The sequence below is a fragment of the Pinus tabuliformis genome, chromosome 4_2 (genome assembly GCF_031772625.1).
Source record: "Pinus tabuliformis cultivar Carrire ecotype Pingquan chromosome 4_2, CPIR1, whole genome shotgun sequence".
NCBI lineage: Eukaryota > Viridiplantae > Streptophyta > Pinopsida > Pinales > Pinaceae > Pinus > Pinus tabuliformis.
In genome coordinates this window covers 448340030-448366448 of record NC_142304.1, presented here as the reverse complement: position 1 = coordinate 448366448, position 26419 = coordinate 448340030, and the positions used below count along the sequence as shown (strand labels likewise).

At 38.0% G+C, this 26419-nt stretch overlaps 1 protein-coding gene across 1 annotated transcript in view; it reads right to left on the bottom strand.

Moving 5' to 3' along the window:
• LOC149169898 (S-adenosyl-L-methionine-dependent uroporphyrinogen III methyltransferase, chloroplastic-like) overlaps window positions 1-18945 on the bottom strand; it is a 49069-nt gene extending 30124 nt beyond the window's left edge. The window contains exons 1-2 of the mRNA XM_089428851.1: window positions 18171-18945; window positions 17892-17969 (exon numbers count right to left, since the gene is read on the bottom strand). Coding sequence (XP_089284977.1) covers window positions 17892-17969; window positions 18171-18857 — 765 coding nt within the window. The 5' untranslated portion in view covers window positions 18858-18945. The remainder of the gene's footprint in view (window positions 1-17891; window positions 17970-18170) is intronic.
• Between the last annotated feature and the right edge of the window lie 7474 nt (window positions 18946-26419).

Genomic DNA, 26419 nt, shown 5'->3' with positions numbered 1-26419 from the left:
TCAATTCTTCTAGTCATCGAATGTTGACTTCCTGTGAACGTAGTTGCATCTTTCACAGTCTCTTCTTTCTTTCTTCACACATTGTTTCCCAGGAACTCATAGTTCCTTCATCTTTGTCAACCACCTCATATTCCATATGAGGACATATTATGTTGATTTCATCTTATCAATATGTGAATCATGCCTTCATGCATCTTTCCAAAGAAAGAGATCCCTTTTCTTTGATCATGCTCATGAGATAGAGCATTTTCTCATGCTATTTGCAACTATATGATGACATGACTTAATCTATCAAATATATACATACCTCTTTTCTCTTTTTGGTCATCTAGACTTCCTTCGGAAGCTTCCTTTCCTTGATTGAGAGTACTTCAATCAACTTGTCCTGCTGCACTCCTTTGTCACCATACCATCATCCTTCTAAACAATGTATCCCACACAAGGTGGAATGATCAGCGAGACGCTTCTTCCAAGTGGAGGTGAACCTTCTAATGAAGATTTCAACAGAGGATCTAGATTATCCTCAGTTGGCAAAAGCTACTTTCTTATGATGTATGATGAATTTCCTCTATCATGCTAGATGACTTTCTTTCAATTATATGCACTATATATGCTTTCAATGAGGTTACCATGAGCCACTTCCTTTAGGTGATGATTACTACATCCGTGTAGACTTCTACTTCAGTTATCCTTTTCAAGCTTCTATAATGAGCTCTTGCTTCAATCGTATGCTTCCCCCATGATTTCATTTCCTCATATGATGCATCCTATCATACTTACAATGCTTCCTACCATGATAGCTATTATTTACAAAACTGAAAAGAGCTTTGTGGAGGAGATTATCTTAATCATAGTAAAGATCTTTTACTTCCACCTTTGATTTCTTTTTTTCAACTTCTTCCACTTCTTCGGTGATATGGGCATCTTCCCTTCCTCTTTTGTTGTTGTCCTTCTTGAGTTTAGGACAATTTCTTTTGTAGTGCCCATATTCATGACAGTCGTATCATTGGATTTTCGACCTATCCTTCTTATTCTTTTTCTAAGGACCAAACCTTCCAAATTTTCCTTTCTTCTTAGCCATGGCAGCAAATGCTTGAGCTTGCTCGTTTGATCCTACCTCGCTTTTTGCCTTCAACCTGGTTTCTTCAATCTTACATAATGGGCAAAGTTCATTAAATGGGGTAGCTTCTTTCTTTCCATAGATGCTTGATGTAAAATTTCCCCATTCCTCTGGTAGTGCATTGAGCACTATGGTGGTCATTTCTTTATCGGACATTATTTCTCCCAACTCTTGTAGTTGGTCTCTTATTTCTAATACCCTCATAAAGTATGAGGCTATTCCATCTTCCTTTGATATCTTCATCTTGTAGAGTTCTTGTTTTAATGATATCACTTCTCCAGCAGTACTTACGGAGAATAATTCTACTAGCTTATTGTATATTTCTTTTGATGTCTCCAACTTTGATACATAGGGTATGAGGGGATATTTGATGGATTCTATAAGGATCCTTTGAGCCCTTACTTCCCCTTTCATATACTTTGCTAGAGCTTGAGCTTCTTCCTTTGGAGGCTTAGTGATTGATCCCTTAACATGTTCAACGACTTATTTTTCTATGAGGATCAAATTTGTCCTCTTCTTCCATGCAAGAAAGTTTGATGACCCAACCAATTTGTTGTTTTCCTTGCAAAAAGGAGTCATTTTGATAGATTCAGATGTGGACATAAAGATACTTACTTGTGAAGATAATCTTTGATGACAATATCTTCAACTTGATGCCTTCTTGATTTTGATGATGATGACGATAATAGAAGATGTCTCCTTGATGAAGATGTCTTCCTTCAAAAGTGATCCTTCAAGGAGAGGGAAATCAGTTTGATTCCTTGATGATGATGACAATGCTTCTACCTACTTTCCTTGGACGTAAGGACTTCTAGATGCTTCAATTTGTTGTCCTTTGAGTAGAGGTAGAGTCTTTGAGGTCTTCTTTTTCTTGAGGTGATGATTGTGCAAGGTTCCCAAGAATGCTTCAAGTGTAGAGTCCTTCTTTGAACAAACTAGGGTCTTGAGGTCTTCTTTAGCGTCTTTCTTCTTCAAGATGATGATGTAATCCTCGTCCTTGTAGTGCCTTTGAGATGAGAGGTCCTTCTTAATGATTGATGATCTTCTAGTGCTTCAGCCCTTGAGTGTCCTTGTTTAAGCTTCTTTTCCTTGTCTAGTCACCTTAGCTCCGATACAATGTTGAGAAATCTAGGGGCAACAAGTTAGGTGATTTCTCTTACTTTGATAATTGTTGTGATGCCTTTTTACTTCTCTTAATTAGATTCTTCTTCAACTTGATTATTATTGTGGCTTATCATCAAACAACTACCAAAACATAAAGAACAACAAGACAAAGCGCACAAGATACAGGCGCTCATCCAGGGCCAAAACCTCTCCAATTGAGAGGAAAACCCACAAGAATCCTTCTCTTCTTATAGAATCTTCAATTGATGAATTCCAAGACCTAGACCCTTGACCAAGACTCCTCCAAGACCAAGTCAAACCTTGCCTTTTTCTTGTCAAGTCAAACAAAATCAACCTTGAATTAGAATTGTTGCAACTTCTACTTCGGTCATGCAACACTAGTCTACTTCTCTTCCTGCAATTCTCGGTCTCCTATAGCTTCCTGCAACTTTTGCATGTGTGAAGTGATTAGGGCAACTTTTAGCCCTTCTTCTCCTTCTCTTGACTAGACTCCTCCTCTTCGAGACTTCAGCCTTCAAATTAGACTACTTTGGCACTAAATTTTAGGCTCTTAGGTATGACTGAATTCGGTCTATATTCTGTAGTGGATGACCTAGCTTCAGCGCGCACGTGTGAGACTTTTTACCCAAAAATAGACCTTAAAGTATGCTTCTTCTTCTTTGTTCTGTCTCCTCTTTTCTTCACCGTCTTTTGTACTTTTAGATCAAGTTTCTTGTGTGTGATTGATGCTCCCAAATGTGGTTGACTAGTCTTATATACAGGCTTCTAGTCACTTCAAAATAGGCTGACTTGTCACTGTCTCTAGGCCGACTTGTCACTATTTGGAAGGCTGACTTGTTGCTTGCATCTTGACTTGGTCTTGGAGGGTCCTTTGACTTTATTTGACTTAAATAATTTTCTTTACAATATGTAACATGCCCAAGAAGGGTCATTCATACATGACAATGACTCTTATGACTTGTAAACTTAATGACAAGCCCTAGAAGCTCTCAATGGGAGCTTGACCTATAAAATAAATTTCCTTGAGCATGAAACCCATGCCTCAAGAATAACAACGATAAATTTATTTTTCTCATTACATCAAATATATGAAATCATGATTACATATGTCATTAAGAAGATCGAACCTAGTTACATATTTCAACAAAAAGTTGTCTATATTTGGGCACGTGTTGATTTACTGCTATTTATTGTTGTGTTGTGCAAAGTAGTTTGTTGTGATACTTGGATTGGTAGCGTCAATGATTGTAAGATTCTAACCTAGACCCCAGTATTGTGGAAAAACAACAAAGGAATGGCCCACTCCTTCCAACATCATGGTTACTCTCATATCACCCACCTCTTCATCAACTTCAAAATCAACAAACTCTCACTTGGGGTCCCATAGTTAATAAAGCTTTAGCAAATTGAAAGATGTTCATACTCTATGTAGAAATTTTATCATTGTTACCCACCAAAAGTGGGTAACCCATGGAAGAAAATTTTATCATCATTTGACAACTACACAATTAGCAGCCCTATTGTTGAAATTTTGATTTTCTATGTTGTTACAATCACTTAAATCCATAACTTCTTTATGCTGCAAAATAAGTTAAGCAATTGTAGATAGAACATAAACCATATAAACCATATGCACAATGGAAGATAGCCAAGAACTCAATAAGACACAGAGAAGTTAGGCCAATGACCAGGGCAAAACCCACATGGGGAAAACCCAACCAGACTCTTCTTCTATTAGAAAGCAATTGTTCAGCAGAGATACAAAGTACAATGAGAGAATGAAAAAGTTCACCCAAATCTGAAGATCTTTGATAGCAGTAGTTGATGCAAACACTAAATCACTTTGGTTCACCAAGATCTGTTCTTGCTCTTCAAGACTCTCTTTCTCTCTCTCCCAATCTTCCTTTAGACTCTCCAACTCTCACTTTCTCAAGTTCGAATTCTCCTTTCACAAGCACAAGTAAGTGTGTTAAGAAAGGATGAGAAGCACAAATATATAGGAAGAGTGAGGAGGTCGAATTAATGAGGGAGTAACTCCTATGCCTTGAGGAGGAGTTACATATGCCAAAATAGGAGTGTAACTTATGCCATAAAGGAGAGGAGTGTAACTTATGCATTTAGGAGAGAAGTGTAACTTATGCATTAAAGAGGTGTAAGAGGAATATTTTTATGATGAGTCATTAAAGTGTGTAAGAGAGTGTAAGAGGTGCGTAAGAGCATTAAAGAGAGAGAGGAATGAATCCATTAAGAGAGAGAGAGTAACATATGCATTAATTGAGGGGAGTTACATATTACATGATTGAGTCTAATGATTGAGAGACTTGAATTTCTTTTTAATAATAATGTAATAATATCATAAAGAGAATAATAGTAATAATAATAATATTGATCATTAAGTTAAAAAATAAACAATTGAGAATCATGATTGATTAAGGACAAGTTAAGTGAATGTCCATCATATATATATGATTACGAATTGATGGAAGGTGATTTACTATTTTTGGAAGTCATGGTTGCAAAGATAGACATGACTTTCTATTTTTAGAAAGTCACTTTAGAAAGGCCAAAAACAAAATTCTATTCAAGGAAATTCATCCCATAGCCATCAATTTTCAACACCTATGAAGGTCAGCACTGGTGGGTAACCCATGGGAGAAAATTTCCTCCTCATTTGACAACTAGCCAATTAGTAGCCCTATGAACGTCAGCACATAACATTATGCCAAAGTTCTCCACCTATTACTCCAGTTAGATCTCTCTCCCATCTAGCATTTCTTCTTGAAGGAAGGTGATTCATCTCTCGACAGGTACTCTAACCATTTTTGCAATCATGTTCTTTCATTTAATATTATGAGCATATCGATATGGATCACAAGGCAAACCTATGTAACAAGGTTCATCTAACTTTAACCTTGAGGTTCGAATTTTGGCGAACCTTAAAAAATTTTGAGGTTTGGCAAACATCATCGAACCTCGTAGCCAATGACCGAGCCCATAGATCAAAACTCATAACTTCATGTCACAGCTCAAGCCTGTAATTTATCCTTGCAATTTCCATGTCCAAGATAGCATTTTTGATGTTTAATGGTGTTGATTTCTTAGTTTCCATGTCCAAGATAGCTTTTTTGATGTTTAATGGTGTTGATTTCTTATATATATATATATATAGATATATAGACGATATATATATATATATATATATATATATATAGATATATAGATATAAACGAACCTAATGGTGAACCTCATCAAAAAATTCGAACTCAAACCAAACCTAATCATTGTCGAACCCGAACTCGAACCCACACTTCACTTAGAAGGTTAGCCTTTGACTCTAGTCTAGTGGGACCTCCTCTGAAGCCTTAGAGTTTAATAAGGGCATTACTAGGGAGACATTGATTGATATAGCATGTCCAAAGTAATCCATACTTTCCATTTCTCTTGATTATCCATATCCATTCTTCGGGATGGTATGCATCCACATCCTAGAGTCAAGGCACAAAAACTTGGCCCCAAAGGTTGATGCAGCTGAAAGAGAGTTAAAACTATATAGAACCACAATGAAAGAAAATGTAAATGCAAAAAATGGTTGAGACAATATTGAAAGTGTGGACAAAAGCCTAGCAAGGGCTCTACCCCCCTTATTAGCCATCACCCAGTTCCTTAAAGCATTCAATGCTTCATCTCAAATAAAGGAACTCTTGAATGTCCTAAACTCGATGAGTGAGAAACTACTACATCTTAAAGGGGTGCTAGAAAAACATAAAGCAAGTTTGGGCTCCTGAGCTATGCACTAAATATAGGGAAACATTAAAGAAATAGGCGCACCAAAGGGGCGAAAAAAGCAAGCCAAGGAAAGGGGTAATTCATGCCACCACGATTGCTTCCTCCTTACATCATTACACTCATAATGTTGGAACCCCATTAGCTAGTCTCATGGCTGCAGCACCTACCTTGAAGTCTCTCCCATTCCATAACCATCATTATCACACACACCTCTGGATTGATGGGCTAAACTAGGACATGCCAGTCCCCTTTGGGACTAGGAACACCTAATAGGGTTGTTGACCTATTCATCCTAACATAAGTGAGGTAACTTGTATATAGATCTTGATCTAGTTAGACATTTGAAGGTCAATGTTGTGTGAAGTATTCTAGTGCCCTTAACACTAGATATGCTTCACTATGATGCTCTAATGGTTTTATGTCCCTAATGACGTTGATCTCACTTGATATTGAGAGGTTTTATTCAAGTGGTCTCACCTATGTTGCAGGAAACGTAGGGCAAGGGGGCGTTTCCGTACGGAAACGAGTACGAAACGCTAAAACGCGTGTGGTACGGCCCTGAAACGCGTTTCAGGCCGTACTGCCACGTTTCACGAAACTGAAACGTGGCTAGTACGGCCTGAAACGCATTTCAGGGCCGTACGACTCACGTTTCAGCTTTTTACTTGTGTTTTTTTTAAATTTGTTTTCTAATTTATTTTTAGGTTATCCTAGTGACTTCTAGTTGCTTGTAGATGCCTGTCTAAAGTTATAAAAGTGAACTTTTGCCCTAGTGTTGATATGCAGTTCATGGTAATGTTAAATTCTTAAAGTAAAAGGATTCATCCTTTTACTTAAATTTTTAACATTACCATGAAATGACTCAGGATGTTTGAGAGTGGTTTCGCCCTCATTGGATTTCATATGGAGAAAGTAGAATTTTAGATCTCACTCAAAATCCAGCAGACTTATCTGTTTTTCAGGATTTTAGGAGTGGGGGGATTGCAATGTTTCCATTGGATTTTATCATGTACTAGGGTATGGAACTTGTATTTAATCAAGAGAACCAAGCCCTCTATGCAGGAGAGACTCCCAATAATGAAGAGCATGTAGGGTACTAGGGTATGAAACTTGTATTTAATCAAGAGCACTAAGTTCGTTCGACTATGTAGGAGGAGACTCCCAATCAAGCATGAGACAAGAAATTAGAAATTTCTCGTGGCTGATTTTGGATATTTCTATTTTCATTATGTGATCATTCATGAGTAAATGTGATGTAAATTTAGAGACTTATAGTTTATGCATTGACAATTGACCATTTTATAATAATGTAATAAATTAGAATGTATCATATATGCTTTATGATTGCACATATTTCTTAAATGTCCTATAATATATATATTTGCGTTTCCCCGTTTCCAAAATTTGGGGAGGTCACGTTTCGTATTGGTTCCCGTTTTGAAAACTCATATCGGTACCCGTTTCCTCGTTTTGTGCAACCTAGGATATCACATATGCTGTAGAGATCCCTTTAGGGATAGCTATATTCTTCTTCAGCATCTTCCAGTGGGTTCTTTCCCCCTTTCAGAGAGCAAACATGACTTTGTGGCCCCAAGGCCTTCCACAGATGAACATTGGGCCTTGAGGTAATTCCATATGATGTTACACCCCTTGATGAACCTCTAGATGTTGAATCAATTGAGATTAATAGCTTGGGCATTAGACTTTTTTATGATGTGCCCAGATGTACCCAAGATGCCCCCGGGCTAGCCTTGACCCTGTTTGATGGACGGTACCTTTTTCAAAGCCCAAATGAGGATGGTAATCACTAAGATGACTTGGGAGGGCTATCACATCCCTTTTTGATGCCAACGCTTTGTGCCATGTCACTCCCATATGCTTGAAAAGGGCGATGTAGGGCTTCTCTTGAATGATTTCATAGTGGAGAAGGCACCATTTGGAGATGTACACATGCACTTTGGGACTTTCTTGGAGTGAGGGCCCTCTTCGACCATTGTCTCAGTTCCTTGATGCCTTATTACATATTTTGGAGGATGACATCATGGTGGAGACCATTTTCTCCCACGTGTTTGGGCTCTTTTCAACATTTTGTTATGTTTTAGAGCTATTTTAAGGTTGCCTTGTGACCTTTGACCTAGTTGAATGCCCAAGTAAACTTGTTTAGGGGTTTTTCTTGTAAAATTAATGAAATAAGGCTTGGTTTTGGTCATATAAATAGAGGGAAGACTTATTCATGTTTTATCATCATTCATCATCACACTTCTCTCTCTTTTGGAAGTGCACATTAGCTTTTGCCTCTTTTCTACTTGGACAAAATGTAGTTCTATGGTGCGAATTGCTCTTGGAGGTGGATTTTGCTTGAGGTTGGTTTCTTGGGATTGATTGAAGAGATTCTTGTGGAAATTTTGTAAGTTTATTACTTATCTTCTATATTTTGCATGTTATATTGTGTAAATTAGGGTTTCTACATGTACCATGGTTAAAATTGCTAAATTTATTTAGAAATCTTGATACTCTATGCCATGCAAAATTGTTTTCCTTGCGTCATTTAAGATAACTCTTAGTTGTGCATCTCTTAAATTTAAAATCTCGCTATTAAGGAAGTCGTTAGGGTTTATAATAAGAGGCTTTAGCCCTCTCACCCTCTTCAACAAGGTCATCCTCATTGAATTTTCCCTAAGTAACTCCATTTCCCATTTAGATCAAGGCACTAGTCTAGGTGGTGGTGATCAAACCTTCTACTTTTACTATTTTCTCTCTCTTCTCTCTTAAATTCTAGATATCTAAAGTTAAGGTTAGGGTTTCTTTGATATATTGCTAAAAAGTAATTTCATTTGATGTGTTATTGCCCAAGTAGGAAACGTATTAGATAATTGTTAAAAAACAAAATCTAGCATTAATTGCATGTTGAAACCCTATTTCTAGGGTTGGCAACATCATTGTATTGTTGATTTATGCATGTTCCAACCATAAAAACTCAATTGCAAACCCCAAGCCTTCAATATCTAATTGAGAGTCTTGATCCTTTCTTGATTAATCATTATAAGACTTTTTCTTCTACCTGCTATATGATATTGCATGCCCTATTATTGAAAATCAATCAAACCCTAACTTATAATGGCCCTATAGTCTGCTTAAGTGGTCTAGGGACAAAGTACTTGTATTGTGGTAAAGATTATCTTAGCCCTCTAGGCTCCGTTGGTACCCTATCCCAACCCTTAAACCTCATCCATCACCTTGAACCATTCTTATTGAATATCCTTAGGTGATCTTTATAGGGAAGCCTCCCTAGTGGTTCAAACACCACTAAATAGCTAGAGAAAGGTTGTTGATGTGACAATGGTAGTCGATCTCTAGCTGCCCCAAGGTTTGGACCTACTTAGTGAGGCTTTGCACCATGCCTGCTAGATTTTGCACTAACAAGCACAAAATGGCTTTTAATGTAAAACAGAAATATCATCTCTTTGACTACAGGTTTCCTAGATCTTAACCCAATGAATTTCAACCTTAGGATTGTTAAAAGATAGATTATAATACAGCAGCAGAAATTGTACAATGTTTGACTCTCTAACAACCCAATCTTCTAGACAATCTAAGGAGAAAATATACTAGACTGTTTAGATAAGTTTTCAGCCCTCTAGGGCAACTTATCACACATTAAATAGATCTAAAAATTTCACTTATAAAACAATTATAAAAGCAGCAAAATAGCCCTTAAATTCTTCAATGATAATGTCAAATCATTCAACGAATTGTCCTTTTACTTATATCAAATCATCAAGACATATATAGTTGTAAATAACAATCCATGATGAACATATATGGTTGAAAATTAAATTTGGAAATTGCGCAAGTTTTGGAGACCTAAAAACTTCAATGATATGCTCAAAATGAAGTTCATGCACATATCATAGTCCTCTCTCAGCTGGTACACACCACAAGCTCTCCAAAACCTTAGCTAGGGAAAACAAAGAAAAACCCTAGCTTAACCAAGAAACTTCAACATGTAAGAATCAATCTAACAAGTCCTCCAAGGTAATAAATCTTCTTCTCTACCCTAGGGTTTTATCAAAAAACCGCAATCTCAAACCTCCAAGAGATTAACCCTAACACTAGACTTCAAGATGCTTTGAGAGCATGAAACCCTGGTGCCTCCAAGAGAGAAAGAGAAGACTAATACATACACCTCAAGATCACATCTCTACACGAAAGTGAAAATATGAGTGAATGATACGAATGAGAAAGACACTTCCTTCCTCTATATATATGGATAATGGGAGGTAAGGAAGGCCAAGAATACAATGTAGATCCAGGCCCTTACAAGCAACCTACAATAAGCTCATATAGGCTTACACTAGTGAAGCACTCCACTACAAGGGTACACATGACATGCTCCAAAGTGATGTCATACATAATATGAGCTACAAGATAGTGTAGCTACCTTACCCAAGTGAAGCACTCCACTCCAAGGGTACATGTGTATGTTGATGTTTTTGTAGCATGGCCAAACATTCTCCCATGGGGTCATGCTAACTCGACTAGTGGGGGAATGATACATTCGCCCACACAACGATGTTGATTTGGCTGGGCCAAGCTAATTTGGCTAGGGGTGAATGGCCCAGGGGCAGTCTTTCTCCCATACAGCCATGTTGATTTGGCTGGGCCATGCTGATTTGGCTAGGGGAGATTGGCCTAGGATGCTCACATGGTGCTCTGTGATGGAGTGATCTATTTTTCAAAGAGTGGGTTTGAATTGTTTATTGATTGGGGTTTTTCACCCATCCGTGGGGTAAACATTTCTAGTCTAATGTTGAGTTGACATGTAGGCTCCATAAGTGACGGAGTTTCATGCTAAGTTGCACTGAAACGAATACGAGAACGGATACGGAAACGGGGTTTGAAATGGATATGGCGAATTTCCAAAAAATCCAAATATGATACGGCAAGGAAACGACGCACACACACACACACATATATATAATAGGGTTTGAAATGGATATGGCGAATTTTCAAAATATCAAGATATGATACAAGAAGGAAACAACATATATATATAGAGAGAGAGAGAGATACATGTGTGTATGTGTGTGTGTGAAAATAAAAATTTCATCTTACCATTCATCTTTAAGAATCTAGATTCTATATTTAAAAATACATAATCATCATCATGAATTCAACATAAACAAATCATCATCATGAATTCAACATAAACAAATCATCATCATGAACTCAGCATAAAGTTTAAATATTGTAATCATCATTAATGATTATTATAACATTCAACATATCATCGAGTTTTTGTTTCCAATTTCAATCATCAACATCATCACCAAAATTAATAATGCTAAAAGCACACTACATAGTACAAATTACAACATGAACTATGACTGGCAGTCTACTATCGTATGACATATTATGGTATTCAATGTTCATTGTTCAAAAGTTTAAAACATCATCATAAATTACATTTGCATATTATCAAATATGTCTTCATCCATGTGATTAAGACCACATCAACAATTGGATCCTCTTCATGAGTGGGAGCATTGTTGCCATGTCCACTTGAAGATGCAGTTATTGGTGCCTCCTCATCAAACAAAGTCATATAAGACATGGTATTCAACGTCATATCCAAGTCATGCAACTCTGGAAATGGATCCAAAACCCTTAAAAATGCCCGAAATGTTTCAGAAATAAAATCCTACATTTCCAAAAATACTAAAATGTTTCAGAAATAGGATCTTGCATTTCCAAAAAAACTGAAACATTTCAAAAATAAGATCCTGCGTTTCCAAAAAAAGTGTCATTTCCGTGCCCTTTCGTACCTTTTTTTTGTTTTTGAAACGCAAAACGGTGTTTCTACAATTTTGGAGGGACATTTCCAGTGACTTCGATTTCATGTGATGAGATGCCCCCATATGTGTCTCCACTCAACATTAGAGCTATATATAAATAGACAAACATGTGAGAGGCAAATCATCATCATAACAAGCTCATTGAATCTTTTCTTGTAGAGGAGAAATTTAGCAAAAGGAGAAATCCGTTGTCTTGGTTCATCTTCATCATTTTCTATCTCTCTTGTTTTGGCTGCACATGTGAGGAAGGAAGATTGAGTTTGACCGGTTGAGTTGACCAAGTTTATTGACCAGCTTTGATAGCCACATGTGTGAATTGTTTGACCGAAGTACAACCAAGTTTGACCAAAGCAAAGGTCACACGTGCCAATTGTTGACCATAGGGTTTTGACCGCAAATTTGACTAGGTCGCACGTGTGGACTATTGATCGCAAACTGCAGTTGACCGTAGTTTGACTACAGGGCAAATTGACTGCAAAGTCGAATTTGACCAAGTCAAAGTTGGACCACAAAGCTGATTGTTTGGCCAACATTGAATTTTGACTTTTTACTAGTTTGACCAGCAACTATTTGACCAAGTTTCACTTATATTTTGGCACAGCTTTCTAAACAAATTTCTGATTTGTAACCTCGCTGAAAAAGACAAATTTCTCCTAGAAAATATTGTTGGGTTTTCTCCTAAGGTTGGGTTTCCTAAGTGAAAAATTTTGTGTCTATTGTGCATGGTTGTCTTCCTATGATCTTTACTGTTTTCATTGGATTTACTGTTGAGATTTTCTAAGTATAATTATCGAATGATCGCAGTGGCATAAAAATATTGTTTGAAAAATCATTAGGAAGAAATTATCAGGTAGAAAATTGTATTTTGTTGCACTTGCCATAGAATTTCAACAATGTCATGCTCCAACGTGATGTCATATAGAATATGAGCTCCAAGATAGTGTAGCTAGTCAAGGTGTGTCCACACCTCCCCATCCCAAGACCACATGGACTCCATCACTCCCTTAAGCCATGTACTCCACTAGGTCAACTGCTCCTATAAGAACATTGTTATAGAGCATACATCCTCAAGCTAACTCCAAGCCTCCATCTAGGAATCCAAGCTACCCCATGCCATCTATAGCTTTATGCCTCCCCTGAGATGCCCAACACTCCTCCTCCTCCTAAAGCAGGTTCTCCAATCCAGTGTATCTCTACATGTGTCCACAACCAAGGGTGTTCACCTAGCAAGCAAGAGAATTCCAATGCATTAGGGAAGAATACCAAGCAAGCACCTACATGAGGTTAAGCAAGCAATGAGCAAATTGTCTCCATATGCAAATCCATCACAGACCATCTCCCATGCAATAGTCCATCTCAGACCATCTGTGGGCTAAAGCCTAAACATGCACCATGTGCCCCAACACTCATGAAGTAATTCCAAAATACGGTATAAACACTTTTAGAATAACCCAAAAGCTAATACTCCAATGTTTACTCTTTCAAATCTACAACAACCTTTTGAGATTGAGACTGATACACATGGTACTTAAGTAAGGTGGACATCCAACGGCCTATCATTTGGAGATTTTGTCACAAGCTAAGTTGAATTATAGCACTTGTAACATGAAATTTTGCATCTTGTTCCAAGCAAGGAAGTAATAGAGAAATTTTGCATCTTGTTCCAAGCAAGGAAGTAATAGAGACACTATCTCGTGGACAACGAGGTTATATTACACATTGATCACCAACCTCTCCAATACTTGAATTCTCAAACCAAAATTTAGGAAGATTGGCTTCTTATATCCAACATTCATTTGGTTATCAAGTCTAAGGTGCCACTAACAAAGTGGTTGACCTTCTAAGTCGCCCTCCTACTTGAATACTTACCATTTTGGATCCATGATACCCTAATTATGAGGAATGAATTAGCTTTCTTCCAAAGATCTTAATTTGGGTTCAAATATAGTTGCACTACAACAACTTGAAGTGGTTAATTAGGGGCTCTTCCTAGATTAGCACTTATGGGATGAGTTCCTCTACAAGTTGAATTAGTTGTGCCCCAACAAATTTTCCCACCATCTTCTACTCCAAGAGACTAATTCCTTCTCCCATGGTGGCCATTTTTGGGCACACAAGACTTTGTAGCATCTACAATGTTAATTTCATTAGCCTTCCATGTGAAAACAACGCGAAAGTTATCATTTGTCAGTGTTCTCTTTATAGTCAACCCAAGCATGCCAATCAAAATCTTGGGTTGTATCAACAATTACCAATGCCTTTCTCATCCATAAGCATCCCTTTCTATGGACTTTATTAGTGGTTTACGTCAAACTCAATGCCATCATGATTCCATCTTTGTGGTGGTTAGATGCTTCACCAAGATGGCAATCTTCAATCCATGTACTAAGTCTATAGATATTCCACCACCACAAAACTTTTCTTCAAGCATGTACGGAGCCATTTTAAGTTGCATCTCATTATTAATTATGATTGCAACTCATGGTTCCTTAGTCATTTTGGGCGGTCATTATGATGGCGTCTTGGTTTTCAATTATGGTGATCATTATGATGGCTTCTTGGTTGTCAATTATGTTTCTCCATAGACCAATGGTAAAATGAAGTGGTAAATCGCACCTTAGTCCATGCTCTCTACATCCACCACCAGGATATTAAAAGAAAATGGTGGGACACATGTCTGCATATTCTTCAACATAGAAATAACCAAGCAACACAATTCCACAAGGCATTCTCCATTTGAAGCTTGTTATCCAACTCTTGGGGCCTTATGAGAATTTTTATTGGTCTTCCATCACCAAACATGTCCAACCAACAAATGAACAAGAAAAGCCTCCTCCTCTGTGCAAAATTTGGCCTAGCTTCACACCAAAGTGCAAAATATTCTCTAGCAAACACAAGCCAACTTCAATGCACTTCATAATCAACATCAAGCTCATCCTTCTTTCAACATTATGACCAAGTATGGCTTCATTCACAGAAGTAGAGGTTAAAGAACAAGCAACATCACAAGCTTAATGCAATTCAATATGGACCCTACACTATAGACCTTTGATGTATTGTACCACTACGTAGAGTCGGGGACCTGTACGCTGTACCCATCATTTCCCTACTGCTGTGATCTTCACAGTGGGTGCAAAATTTACTATAAATTTGGTGGGAGTGGCTTTGGGAATGGGGGATATTATTGGGAGCTTTTCATGCGTCATTTTTTTAGAGTGGGTACTGATGGTCAAGAGTGCTCTGATGGTCAAGAGTGCTCAGAAGCTCCTTTCCTATGAAGCAATGCCTGGAAGCGCCTCAACGGACAGGTAACTTCTACAATTTCCCAGCCACAAGGGGCCTGAAAATCCCAAGTGCCAAAAAAAATTGCCAACTTGCCCAACTCATCCCTAAATAAACCCCTAACACCAAGTGAACTCGATTTAGAAATAAAACAAAGAAAAAAAAAATCATATTTTTCCTATAAAAACATGGTTGCATGTGAGTGAGTCACTTGTTTGTGAATGAGACTTAGGGCATTCCTGATTTGTTTCATGTTCCTTCAAACTCACCCTTTGTGAACTCATTTGAATCCTACAGGTTCTTTGGCATGTGCTTCCTCCTGGTCCTCCTTTGTTGCTTTTGGGCAGGCTTGAGCCAAAAATGTGACATGTCACAATTGGCATTTATGGGGATTCAAGGGCAATGGGGATGTACATTTCCAATGCAGTGGAGATGGTTGTTTTCAATGTCAACTCTAATATGATTGGCTGATTGGAGTGCATGTTAACAAAGAGTATGAAATAAACTGAATTTTTTTAATATCCAAGCTCAACCAAAAACTTTAGCAACGCCCCTGAAAAATATTTTGGGCAGTTTTTTGAGTTCGTTTTTGGCAGTTTTCGGCACATGGTTTTTGCTTTTGGTGGTTTTGGTAGCACATGGTGGTTCACCGTTCAACCCATGGATTTGTAATTCCAGTTAAGGAACTACAATTGTATTTTAATCCAAGGTAAATGGATTGGTGGTTTATAGATGTGACAGAATATACATATTATATTGTAATACTGTACAGAAGGGATACACAGAAAAATATTTCTGGTTTTCCCAGTTTGAATTTCCAGGTAAAATCTGTGTGTTAATGTGTCTGAGCGTCATTGCATTTTTTCTATTTTATTAAGAATCTGTTTGCAGCAATTAACTGTACACGGTTAGAACCTACATTCAAGAACCAGCAATGAACTTGCACATGCTTCAATTTCTTGGCAATGTTGAACAATGACATCCCTTATGGCAACGGACATTTAGGATTATGGATTTCAATGCCAAGAAGTTGAGTTCCTAAAATGATTCTCTGGATTTCCTTTTAACCAGTCAACCTCAAAGTCTAAGGCTGAAACCACCTCTTCAACAACAAAAAATTCAATTTTCTTGGACAATTGTATTGCTGGCTATAAAACAAAAGACAGTGAAGTTGGGGATGAAATAATTATATTCCTTGCTTTTCAGTTAGGCATGGAAAAGGCCTTCATATATTTCACAAATCACTTGGCTTAACATAAATTTATAGAAACAATTAAGGATTTACGATTATTAGACTGCATACAAGTCTCCAGTAGGTGGAATATTTAAATCAAAAAACTATCAACAAATGGAAATTTTTCCCAATTTTTTCTTTTTTTTTTGCTTTCTTTTTTTATTTTCTATTATTTCACAAATCATTTGTGTTGGAACTTGACATAAATCTGTAGCAACAGCTTAGGATTTTCAATCATTAGACTGCATACAAGTTATCAGTAGGCAAAAATTAGAATATTTAAACTAAGAAACTATGTATCAACAAATGCAAAATTTCCCCTATTTATTCTTTTCTAGGTTTCTTTATTTGTTTTATATATTTTCTAATAAATAATAGTGCCCCTCCCAATCTGTCATTTCCTGCAAATTTGGGCAAAGCTTCTACCATAATGGGCAGCTGTACCCCACATTCTGAACATCCCTGCATTCTGGGAACTTGCATTGTCAATGTTATTCAGCTCAAACTGTATGAGCAGTCCCACTTGGATAAAGCGGTTCCAATCACTTGTCCTCAGGACAGTATCCCAGATTTTCAATCTCTTTTGTGTGGGGACACCTTGTTCAATGTCAAGACTCACAACACTCGATGGAATTCATATAACTGGAGTCTGTACCTAGGATCAGCACACTAATGGGATGGGGGTGTTTAACTTAGGCAAATAAGGACAATTTGCACTAAACACCAATGAAGGACGGAGGACCCAATGTATCCATTCAAACTAGATTACTCAAAACAATGGGATAGGCTCCCGTTAGTCTTTGATAGGTGCTTAGAATACCCTCAAAATACTCCCAACTTTTCTATATGCCACTAAGCATAAAGGTAGGTTTTGTTTGCGTTGAATATATGAAACGACAGAGCTCAACAACAATAAGATTGGATTAGATAATTTTATTTATGTACAACAAATTACCAAAATAGTAGGTCAATGCAACTAAGGAGTAGCATCTCCTAAATCTAATATAGCAACGGTAAGCAAAGATATAAGAACTGCTGCATAAGGAAAATGAAATGCGTAAAATAGTGCAAACATCGATGGGAAGAGCATGTCAGATGGAACTGCAACTGGGAGCCGATGTCAAAAGGGACTAGATACTTTGTATCCTAATTAGACTAGACATACCCTTTCAGATATTGGCCAAATTGCGCAAAGAACATGCCATCAGTTCAGAATTTCGCACAGGAAAAACTACGCTTCTATCACATTGGACCAGTTATGTTTCAGGTACAGTTAATTTTCTTTTGAATAAGTTAAACAGCATTTCTTATGTTCACTTTTCATTATCAGAGAATTAACCTAAGACGTTGTAAAAATAACCTTAGTCTTTCAAACTGCAGGTCATATTAAGTTGATAGCACTAGTTATGCGATAATGTAGAGGTGCTCTGTGCTACTGCGGTGTCTTATGCAGATGAGATACAATGAGTTCTGTACCCGGAAAACTTACCAATGGGTCGCCGCCTTTGAGTCTGACAACAGTTGCTCCAGCCTCAGCAAAATTAAGGAGGAGTTGGTGAATTTCATCCTAATAAAATGCATTAACACAATCATATTCGTTGACCCCAAAAAACACTAAAGTTCTGAAAAAGCCAAGAGACTATTTTTCAATCTCGTACTTTTCAATACCAAAGAGCCATGGGGTAGAACAAAGAGGCCAGATTGCAAATATCAAAGAAGACATCCTAAGCCTATGAACTAGCTTTATAAAGAAGGCGAGTGAACAAACCTGAGTTCGACTATGGTAGCCAGCAGTCTTTCCAACATACAGCAACCTGGCTCCAGGTTGAACCATGTCCATTATATTTGTGGATACCAGGCGATCATACAAAACAAGATCTGCAATTTGCATGAGTCGGAAAGCCTTTAATGTTAGCAGCTCTGGATCGCCGGGGCCAGTTCCCACCAGATAAACACTTCTCTTCTTCCTTTGAGAATTCTTCGTATCGCGCTGATTTCTGAGCAATTTTAGCATTTCATGTAGTTGTGGCAGCTGCAGAGCAATGTCGTGCTCTTCTTCTTCGACAAACACTTGTTCGTTGGAGGATGATGAAGACGATGGCGAGCCTCCAGTAACTGAGGAGTATTTATGCAGCCATGTCGGTGCCGAATGCCCTTCAGTAAAAGGGGAGGAGCCCTTCACATCGAGGTGGGAGTTGATTTTTAAAAACTTTGATTGCCCTACTGAAACCTTCGCGTAAACAACAATTCCGTGACTTCCATGGTGATGTTTAGGGAATGACCGGTATTTGGGGGTCAGAAAAGATGGATTTTTTGCAGAGGTGATTGCAGAGAGCTGAGGAGCCATGGAATGAATGAAATAATTCTCTGGACTGGTGGATGCATTGGGCATCAAAGAATAATTATATAATACTTGCTGGAATTGTAATGGCTGTTGAAACAAGGGGAGAGACATCCATGACAGGAAGATTCAAGCGACCCTCCTTCTATTACCCGGCCCCCGCAGTCTCCAACAGGCCAACGTAACTATAACAACAACTCCAAAGGGCAATTTTTTTAAAAATGAAATATCAATTTATTATTGCATTGTCGTAAGCGAATCTTAATTTTTTAAATTATTGACAGAAAAATAAAATTATATTTTTAAATTATTGGAAGAAAAGTTATGTCATAATAGGAATAGTATTTAATTTTATTTACGGAATAAGACTATTCATTAATAAAATGTATATGATTAAGTGGAGTAGTATTTTATTTTTTCTCTGAGTGAAAAAACGTTTGTTAAGTTATTAAAAAAAATGATATTTTACATTCCAATTTTTTGTTTTTTTTTATGTTTTTTGGTTTCACTCGTGGCTTTACAAAAATAAAGAAGATATTGGTTTTAGATGGCATTTACAAAGGAGGATTTGGTGCTCATCGGTTTGATGATCAAAACTTTCAAGCGTGTGGAAATCAACATTAGCGAGATGAGCTTCTATTTTGTTTAGTTACTCATTAGTTATGTGTTGACTCCAATGAACCAAGGCTATACACTCCAATATTTTCCCTTGGGTGAACTGGATATCGTTAATATACGCAATAATTTCATTGTGGTTGACATACCTTTGTTCACGTAGAATATCCACACCGGCCACCATATCCTGCAGTTGTTCCGCAATTGATGTGAGGGAAGGTGTCTGCTCCAGACTCAGTGACAGGGCACAATTATGGGAAACCTCACCCTCTTCATCAATTCTACTTGCCTCCTCATTGGCTCTCTCCCCATTAGTGCCCTACGGCCACCACCCCGTCGGGCTCGACCCCGTTGATAGATCATTGATGCACTAAGCATGCAACACCAACTCCGTTGAGGGCCCAAGACACCACACCCACGCCACCAACCAACACAATTCCAGCACTTAGGAGGTCGCGTAGCCCCCATCGACCACACTGGCCAGGACTGTTACCACCCCCACCTTGACCACAGAAACAAAAGAGATTCTTGGGAGGGTTGGCACAGGACCCCCCAACGATACAGTAATCCACTAAATTACTTCACCACAAACAGAAATCTACTAAATTGCCACATGCAATACTCCACAGACTCTCACAATGCACAATGAAAAAGACCCACATGGAACCAACACCCTTCCCAACACCTAAAGCAAGCCACAGGCATCTAAACAGTCGACTCAAGACAACCCAAAGATTCAAGCCAAGCCTATTAAGTGGAGTAGTATTTAATTTTATTTACGGGATTAAGATTATTCCTTAATAAAATGTATATGATTGTATTGAGGGAGTCTCAACAATTAAAAAGAAATATTTTGGTCCGAAGTATGTCCTAAAACTACTTTTACTTGGTTAAGAGCTTGTTTTCTTTAGACGTAAGGAAACAGGGTACAACTGATGTATTTGGCAAAAGAAAAAGTTTGCCCCTTATGAATCAGAAACAGGGAATTACATGTTGTGTGGTTTATAATAGCCTTGAGTTGATTTCCCATGTAAAATAAAAAATAAAACCAAGATCATGGGACATGTATTCCAAGTTGAATGGTGGTAAACATTATAGTGGGAATCACTTTCGGTTTATTAATGGCTATGGAAATTGGCAAAAGCATTCGCGAGACAAAGAGGCGTTAATTAGCATTTAATTATGAAAAGAAAGAAAATAAGATAAAAGGAAGGTGAAGAGACATAGATTTGCATGCAAGGGAAATTAGAGGAAAAATGAAGGAAAATGAAGAAAATAGAGGCATCAACAATAAAAAGGCTTATGAGGATTAGTTGTTAGCTTTTGTCAGATGAGCCTTCTGTTAGTCTAGTTATGGGAGCTCTCATTTCATTCTCTCGCACTCTTGCACACTTAGAGAAATCTTGGAGCATTCTTGGAGCACTTGGACATTCACTTTGATTGGAGAAAGAAGGCAAGGGAAAGCAGGAAAATGCAAGGGAACAGTTGGATCAGCAACGACATTTGTAGGTAACAGGTTGCATGTGTGATTTCCTTGCTGATTTCTGGATGCATGGTATATGCATGTGATTTTCTGGTTGCGTGTTAACATTGGCATGGAGATTTTCCTAGATTGACAATGGTTTAAGCCTTGCCTTGCCATTTTCTGGATAGCCATGATGTTGTGGTTTTTCCACTTGTTGTTTTTCTGATTGGTACTGAGGTTCCTTATGATTGTGGGTTGGAATAAATGTTCTAGAAGCCCTAGAACAGCTTGGGTTGAGTTACTAGTCCTGGAGCCTAGGTTGGGACAAACGCTTTGGAGCCATTGGTGGGTTGAGTTACTAGTCCTTGGATCTGAGATGGACAAACGCTTTGGAGCCCTCGAAGGTTGTGGGTTGAGATACTAGTTCCTGGAGCCCTAGATAGCTTGGGTAGAGACTGATCTGGCTGGTGTTAGTGATTTCCTGACCGTAGAGGTGGAATCACTGTGGATGAGGGTTGAGGTGGTTTGGCCTCTGGAAGTCCTGGTTTAGTTTTGTTTTGGTTTATTCCATGAGATCTCACATTCATGCTTGGAATATGGCATGGAGATGATTGGTTGAGAGAGAGATTTGGTTCAGCTCAATCTGTGGTCGGGTGGTACATGGAAGTCCTTGACTTGGTTGGCATTTTCATATATTAATAAGAGTTATTTTCTACTGTGATTCAAGTATACGTGTAGTGATTATGTTGGTTATATTATGGTTGAATTGCCATGGTTTCTATATTGGTGATTGTTATATGATGATTACATGATGTATTTTATCTATGGTTGTTGACATGTTTTGATAAATATATGAATGGTTGATGAATGCATGGACTAACAAGTGTTATTGCAACCAGTTAAAGAGGGTGTAGTGCCTTCTTGGTGATTCTCAGATGAAGAATATCAATTTATGATCCTATATGCATTCATGACTTGTAAATTACATGTTTGTCATATGTTTGATGAAATGTTTGTTATGGATTAGACAGTTTAAGTTAAGTTTTTTATCTGAGATTGAATGTTTAGCTTTTTCATCATGTTAATTGTGACTCTAAAAAGTCCCAGGCAATTCAAGGCAATGGTTTGGATGTTGGCCTGAAAAGATGGCACTGATCTCGGGACCGCATGCTCATAACTAAATAATTTAGGTCATAATCGTTGGTAACAAAGTTTATGAGTGTGGTTGGAGCCTCATAACTGCATGCATGCTTTGTTGTGGGTGCGATAGGGGGTTAGGTCAGTGGAAAAACAGTTCCAACTCAAGATGTGGTCACCAGAGGTTGTGGACTGACTTATGGGTGATCTAGTGCTCTTGAGGGATATCAGTAAGTTGTCGGTTTGTCGGCCCCACTTCCATAACTAGAACTTGGAGGTAGGGCCATGTCATAGTGACACTTGTCTTATGTTTACCTTGGTGAGCTTGTGAAATTGGGTATATGTAGGGGGGTTACAGATTGGTATCAGAGCTCTAGGTTCAAACACTTCGACTAGATGGGCTAAATGTATATGGTTATGCATGCATAGTAGGTCAGACATGCATCGTGGTGGTCATTATGTAGTTTGTGTCATCATGATGTTGTTGGTATGTTATGATGTTGATATGTTGGCTGAGATGGAGTAGGAGATGCAGATTATCAGAGCGAGGTTGCAGCACTGGACCTCGGGGTAAGAGCAGATCATCATACAGGTTTGTATGTTGGGCATGCAGGTATGATGGTTAATGGTTGTTATATGCATTATGGTTATATACATGCTTGTCATTCTATTGTTGTTGTGGTTACATGCATGATAGATGTTAGTTAATCAATGTGGTCATATGCACATGTGTTAGATAGTCATGCATGGTAGTAACTTATTGTTATATGCATTGTGGTCATACACATGATGATTATGGTCATTGCATTTAAGATCTTGATGTTATATGTATCGTTCTAAACTTGATTGGCCTATGGAGATTGTTATGGTTATGATATTCAAGTACGAGTCGATATATTTGTGATATTGTGTCGTACTAATCTAGACTGATTGTGCAGACGTGATAGCCTCCCCTGAGATACATCGAGGTATGAGTTTGATTATGTCATATATTTGGTTTATTTAATATGGTATGTTTACGGGAAATAGAAGATCAAGGATGAAGAGAAGAGTAGTGGACTATGGTTCACACGGCTCCCCTTAGAGGCTTGATGTGAAATCAATGGAATGGAAAAGTGGCATGATTATGTGGCATGTGTTTCAGGTACAAAATGTATGAGAAATAAAAATCAAGTTTTGGCAAGTGTGGTTAAATTTAGTAGAGCTTTGGAGATTGGGTCATTATAGTAGTTGCCTCCTTCTACCTTGGTGTGGACCATGGATAGTAAGGGATTATGTTTACTAGTTGTTTGAATGTTTGATTAATTGCATGATATGAGTATGTGTCTATAAGATTGCATGAAAAAATGATATTGTTTGAAGACGGTTGTACTAACGCAATATGTGTTAAGACAACTGATATGCACTTGAATGCAAGTGGGTGTTAGTTGTAGTATTATGACTAATGATTGGGTTGATTACGACATGGTTGTTAGTCTTGGTAAAGGTTGATTTCAAATTAATAGATGTGATATCTTGATATTTGGAACATGTGACTGACGTGTAAATAGTTACAGGACAACATGTTTGGTATTAACATGACAAGGTAGCAGTTGATTTGTTTATATAACTAATGGTTGGGTAATGCGATAACACATAATAAGACTCACTTGTAGCAAGGAGAAACAGTAAAAGAAAGGAATTGGGTGAGAATTCCTTTGGCTATGTTTGGAAACCACAATTCCAAACGAATGAGTGCTTTGCATGAATACAGGAAGTCTTCTTAACCTTGATTTTGTCTAACATTATGTGGATATGTGCTATATTCATGAACATGTATTTGACAGGTATAATAGTTGGTTTCTAGTTATGGTTGGATTCGTCAAGGAATTGGAGTCCCTTGAGAGATGATATATGTACGTGTTCAATTACAGGTCAGTGTGTTGGGTACAACAAGGTAAGGTGACTGGTATATTCTTATATTTATTTATGCATTGACAATTATGTGTTTATGGCAGCATGATGCAGGGGATTGCATGGAAAAAGAGACTGCCATATATCTTGAAGAAGGCTTGGGTTGAGCTTTCCCTTGGAAACACTAGGAACCATGGGATTGAGTTATGGTGTATGTTGAAAGTTTTGTGCTTTCGGTGCTTTGTGTTTTGGTTGCATTTTATTTGCAGTTTTGTTTATGTCTAGTGCATGGCCATGCCACTTTGTTTGTGGTGTCACATTGCTACTGGTTTTTCATGGTTTTCTTCTTCTTTGTTTATTGTTCTAGCCTTTTATGTTATGAGGGTCTTAGGAATTGGTTGGGGAAAGAGGAAATTAATTGAGCTTGGGGAGAATTAAATGAAACTCAATAGGTAATGTAGGACCCAGATAAAGCCTAGTGCATGTATAAGGGTAGTTGAAGGCAAGAATATGATAGACAATTGGATTGGTTGGGCCCATTGAAGTAAATGGACAGTGGCAGTACAGTCATGAGAAAGGTAATTAGGTAAGGTAAAGTAAATGGATTTGAGGCGTCAGATGCCTTGGCTATGTTGGATATTTTTGTTCTCAATGTTGTGCATGTTATGCACAAATAAAGGGAGTTCTCTTAACCTTGATCTTATGAACACTGGTAATTGTGTTGTGATTATGAATATGCTAATGATTATATATGTGTGTGTGTGTGTGTGCCATTGTCTGAAAGGGTCATCATGGATCATGATTGTTTTATGCTAATGTTTATGTGTGCGTGTGTGTGTGTCGTTGTCTGATAGTGTCGTTAGGGATCATTCTTGTGGAGGAATGTTTGCCTATGCAGGTAAATGGTATGAAGAGGTTCCTGGTTTTATGATAAATCAAGTGGGAAGAGTAGCCCTACAAAGCTACGAGGTTAGTGTCATGTGGACATGAATTGATATTATGTGCTTATATTATGCCTATGATTATGCTATGGCAGGGAACGCTGAAGGATACACCAGTGAAATGAAAGCAATGATCTGCAGCATGTTGGGACAAGCATGGATAGTGGAAAGAACCATAGACCCGGAATTTGGATTATGGATGCACGCAGTAAGGCATGGGAAAGACACTAGAAGCAAGGTTGCTTGGTAGAGACATTGTGGTCTCCGGATGTGCAATATTATTGTCATGTACATGTTGTACATGTGGTGTTGTGTACATGTTGTGTAGGTGGTGTTGTATACATGTGGTGATGTGTACATATTGTACTCGTGGTGTTGTGTACATATTGTACATTTGGTGTTGTGTACATATTGTATATGTGGTGTTGTGTACATGTTGTATCGTGACATGTGTATTCGTTGTGTTGTACTTTGTGTACCTATATGTATTATGTGGTACACCAGGTGTAGGTGTATGTGTTGTGTTGCAGACCGGGTATAGGAGTATATATTGTGATGTACACTGTGTGTATGTGTACATGATTGAAGAGAAGATAAGGCATTGGGTGCTTTCCGGGTGTGGCAACCGATTCAGTGAGTGTACAGAAAGGAGAAAGGCAGAAGCAAAGAACCATTTGAAAGATAAGTATTAGTATTTTATTTCATTTTTAATTATGCATGTGATCTATGAATCTGATTTATGATGGTTACATGTGATCTATGATTCTGATTTATGATGGTTGCATTTTGAGCTAATCAGATGTGATATGTTTATACATGATGATTTGATCAAAGAGCTAGTTTGACTTGTTGTGACGGGAAGTAAACTGAATTGCAAGTGTACCTTATTGGTGGGCCACCAATGAGGTATGATTTGAATTTATTTCATTTCCTTTTGAATCTAATGACAATTATGTGCTTGGTATAGAAAAGCATGGAAAATTCCCAAGTTTGGGTGGTTGAAAATGCTCGGTTTGGGTGGTTGAAACTGGTTGTCAGAATGTTAGCAGCAGTAGTGAAAAGAATTGGAACATGTAATAGTATGATGGTAAAGCTTTCAGGAGCAGGGCCATTGTGGGACATTGGTACCCAATAGTGTCCATTGATTTCCATGAGCATTCTATGACCGATATGATGGTTTTGAGGCAGGGATATGTCTTGGTTTTTAGACCTTTCGATGTGAGGAAACCTTGTCAAGGGATGGATCGCTCGAGGGATTGTGTAGCAGAGAAGGGGATGCCAACAAAACTTGGAAGGTGTGTGACTACACAGAAGGGGAGTGACCGGATTGCTCGAGGGATTGTGTAGCAGAGAAGGGAAGGCCAGGGAATAAATTTGTTTTGGTCATTAGCATTGTCAGATGGAATCATAAGAACATTCGGAGTGTGCCCTGAAACAATGAGCTAGTAACTGTTCACTGATAGAACAAGTAGTGCAAGGATCATAGCGTTGAACATTGGATGCAGGTTTGAATTTAGCAGTGGATTCTAGACTTCCTGGGAAGGAGGTGAATCCTAGTACTACTTTTGATAGTGGAGGTGTGAGCCTCTAGATTCCCTTGTTGACTAATGTGGGCACCATATCCT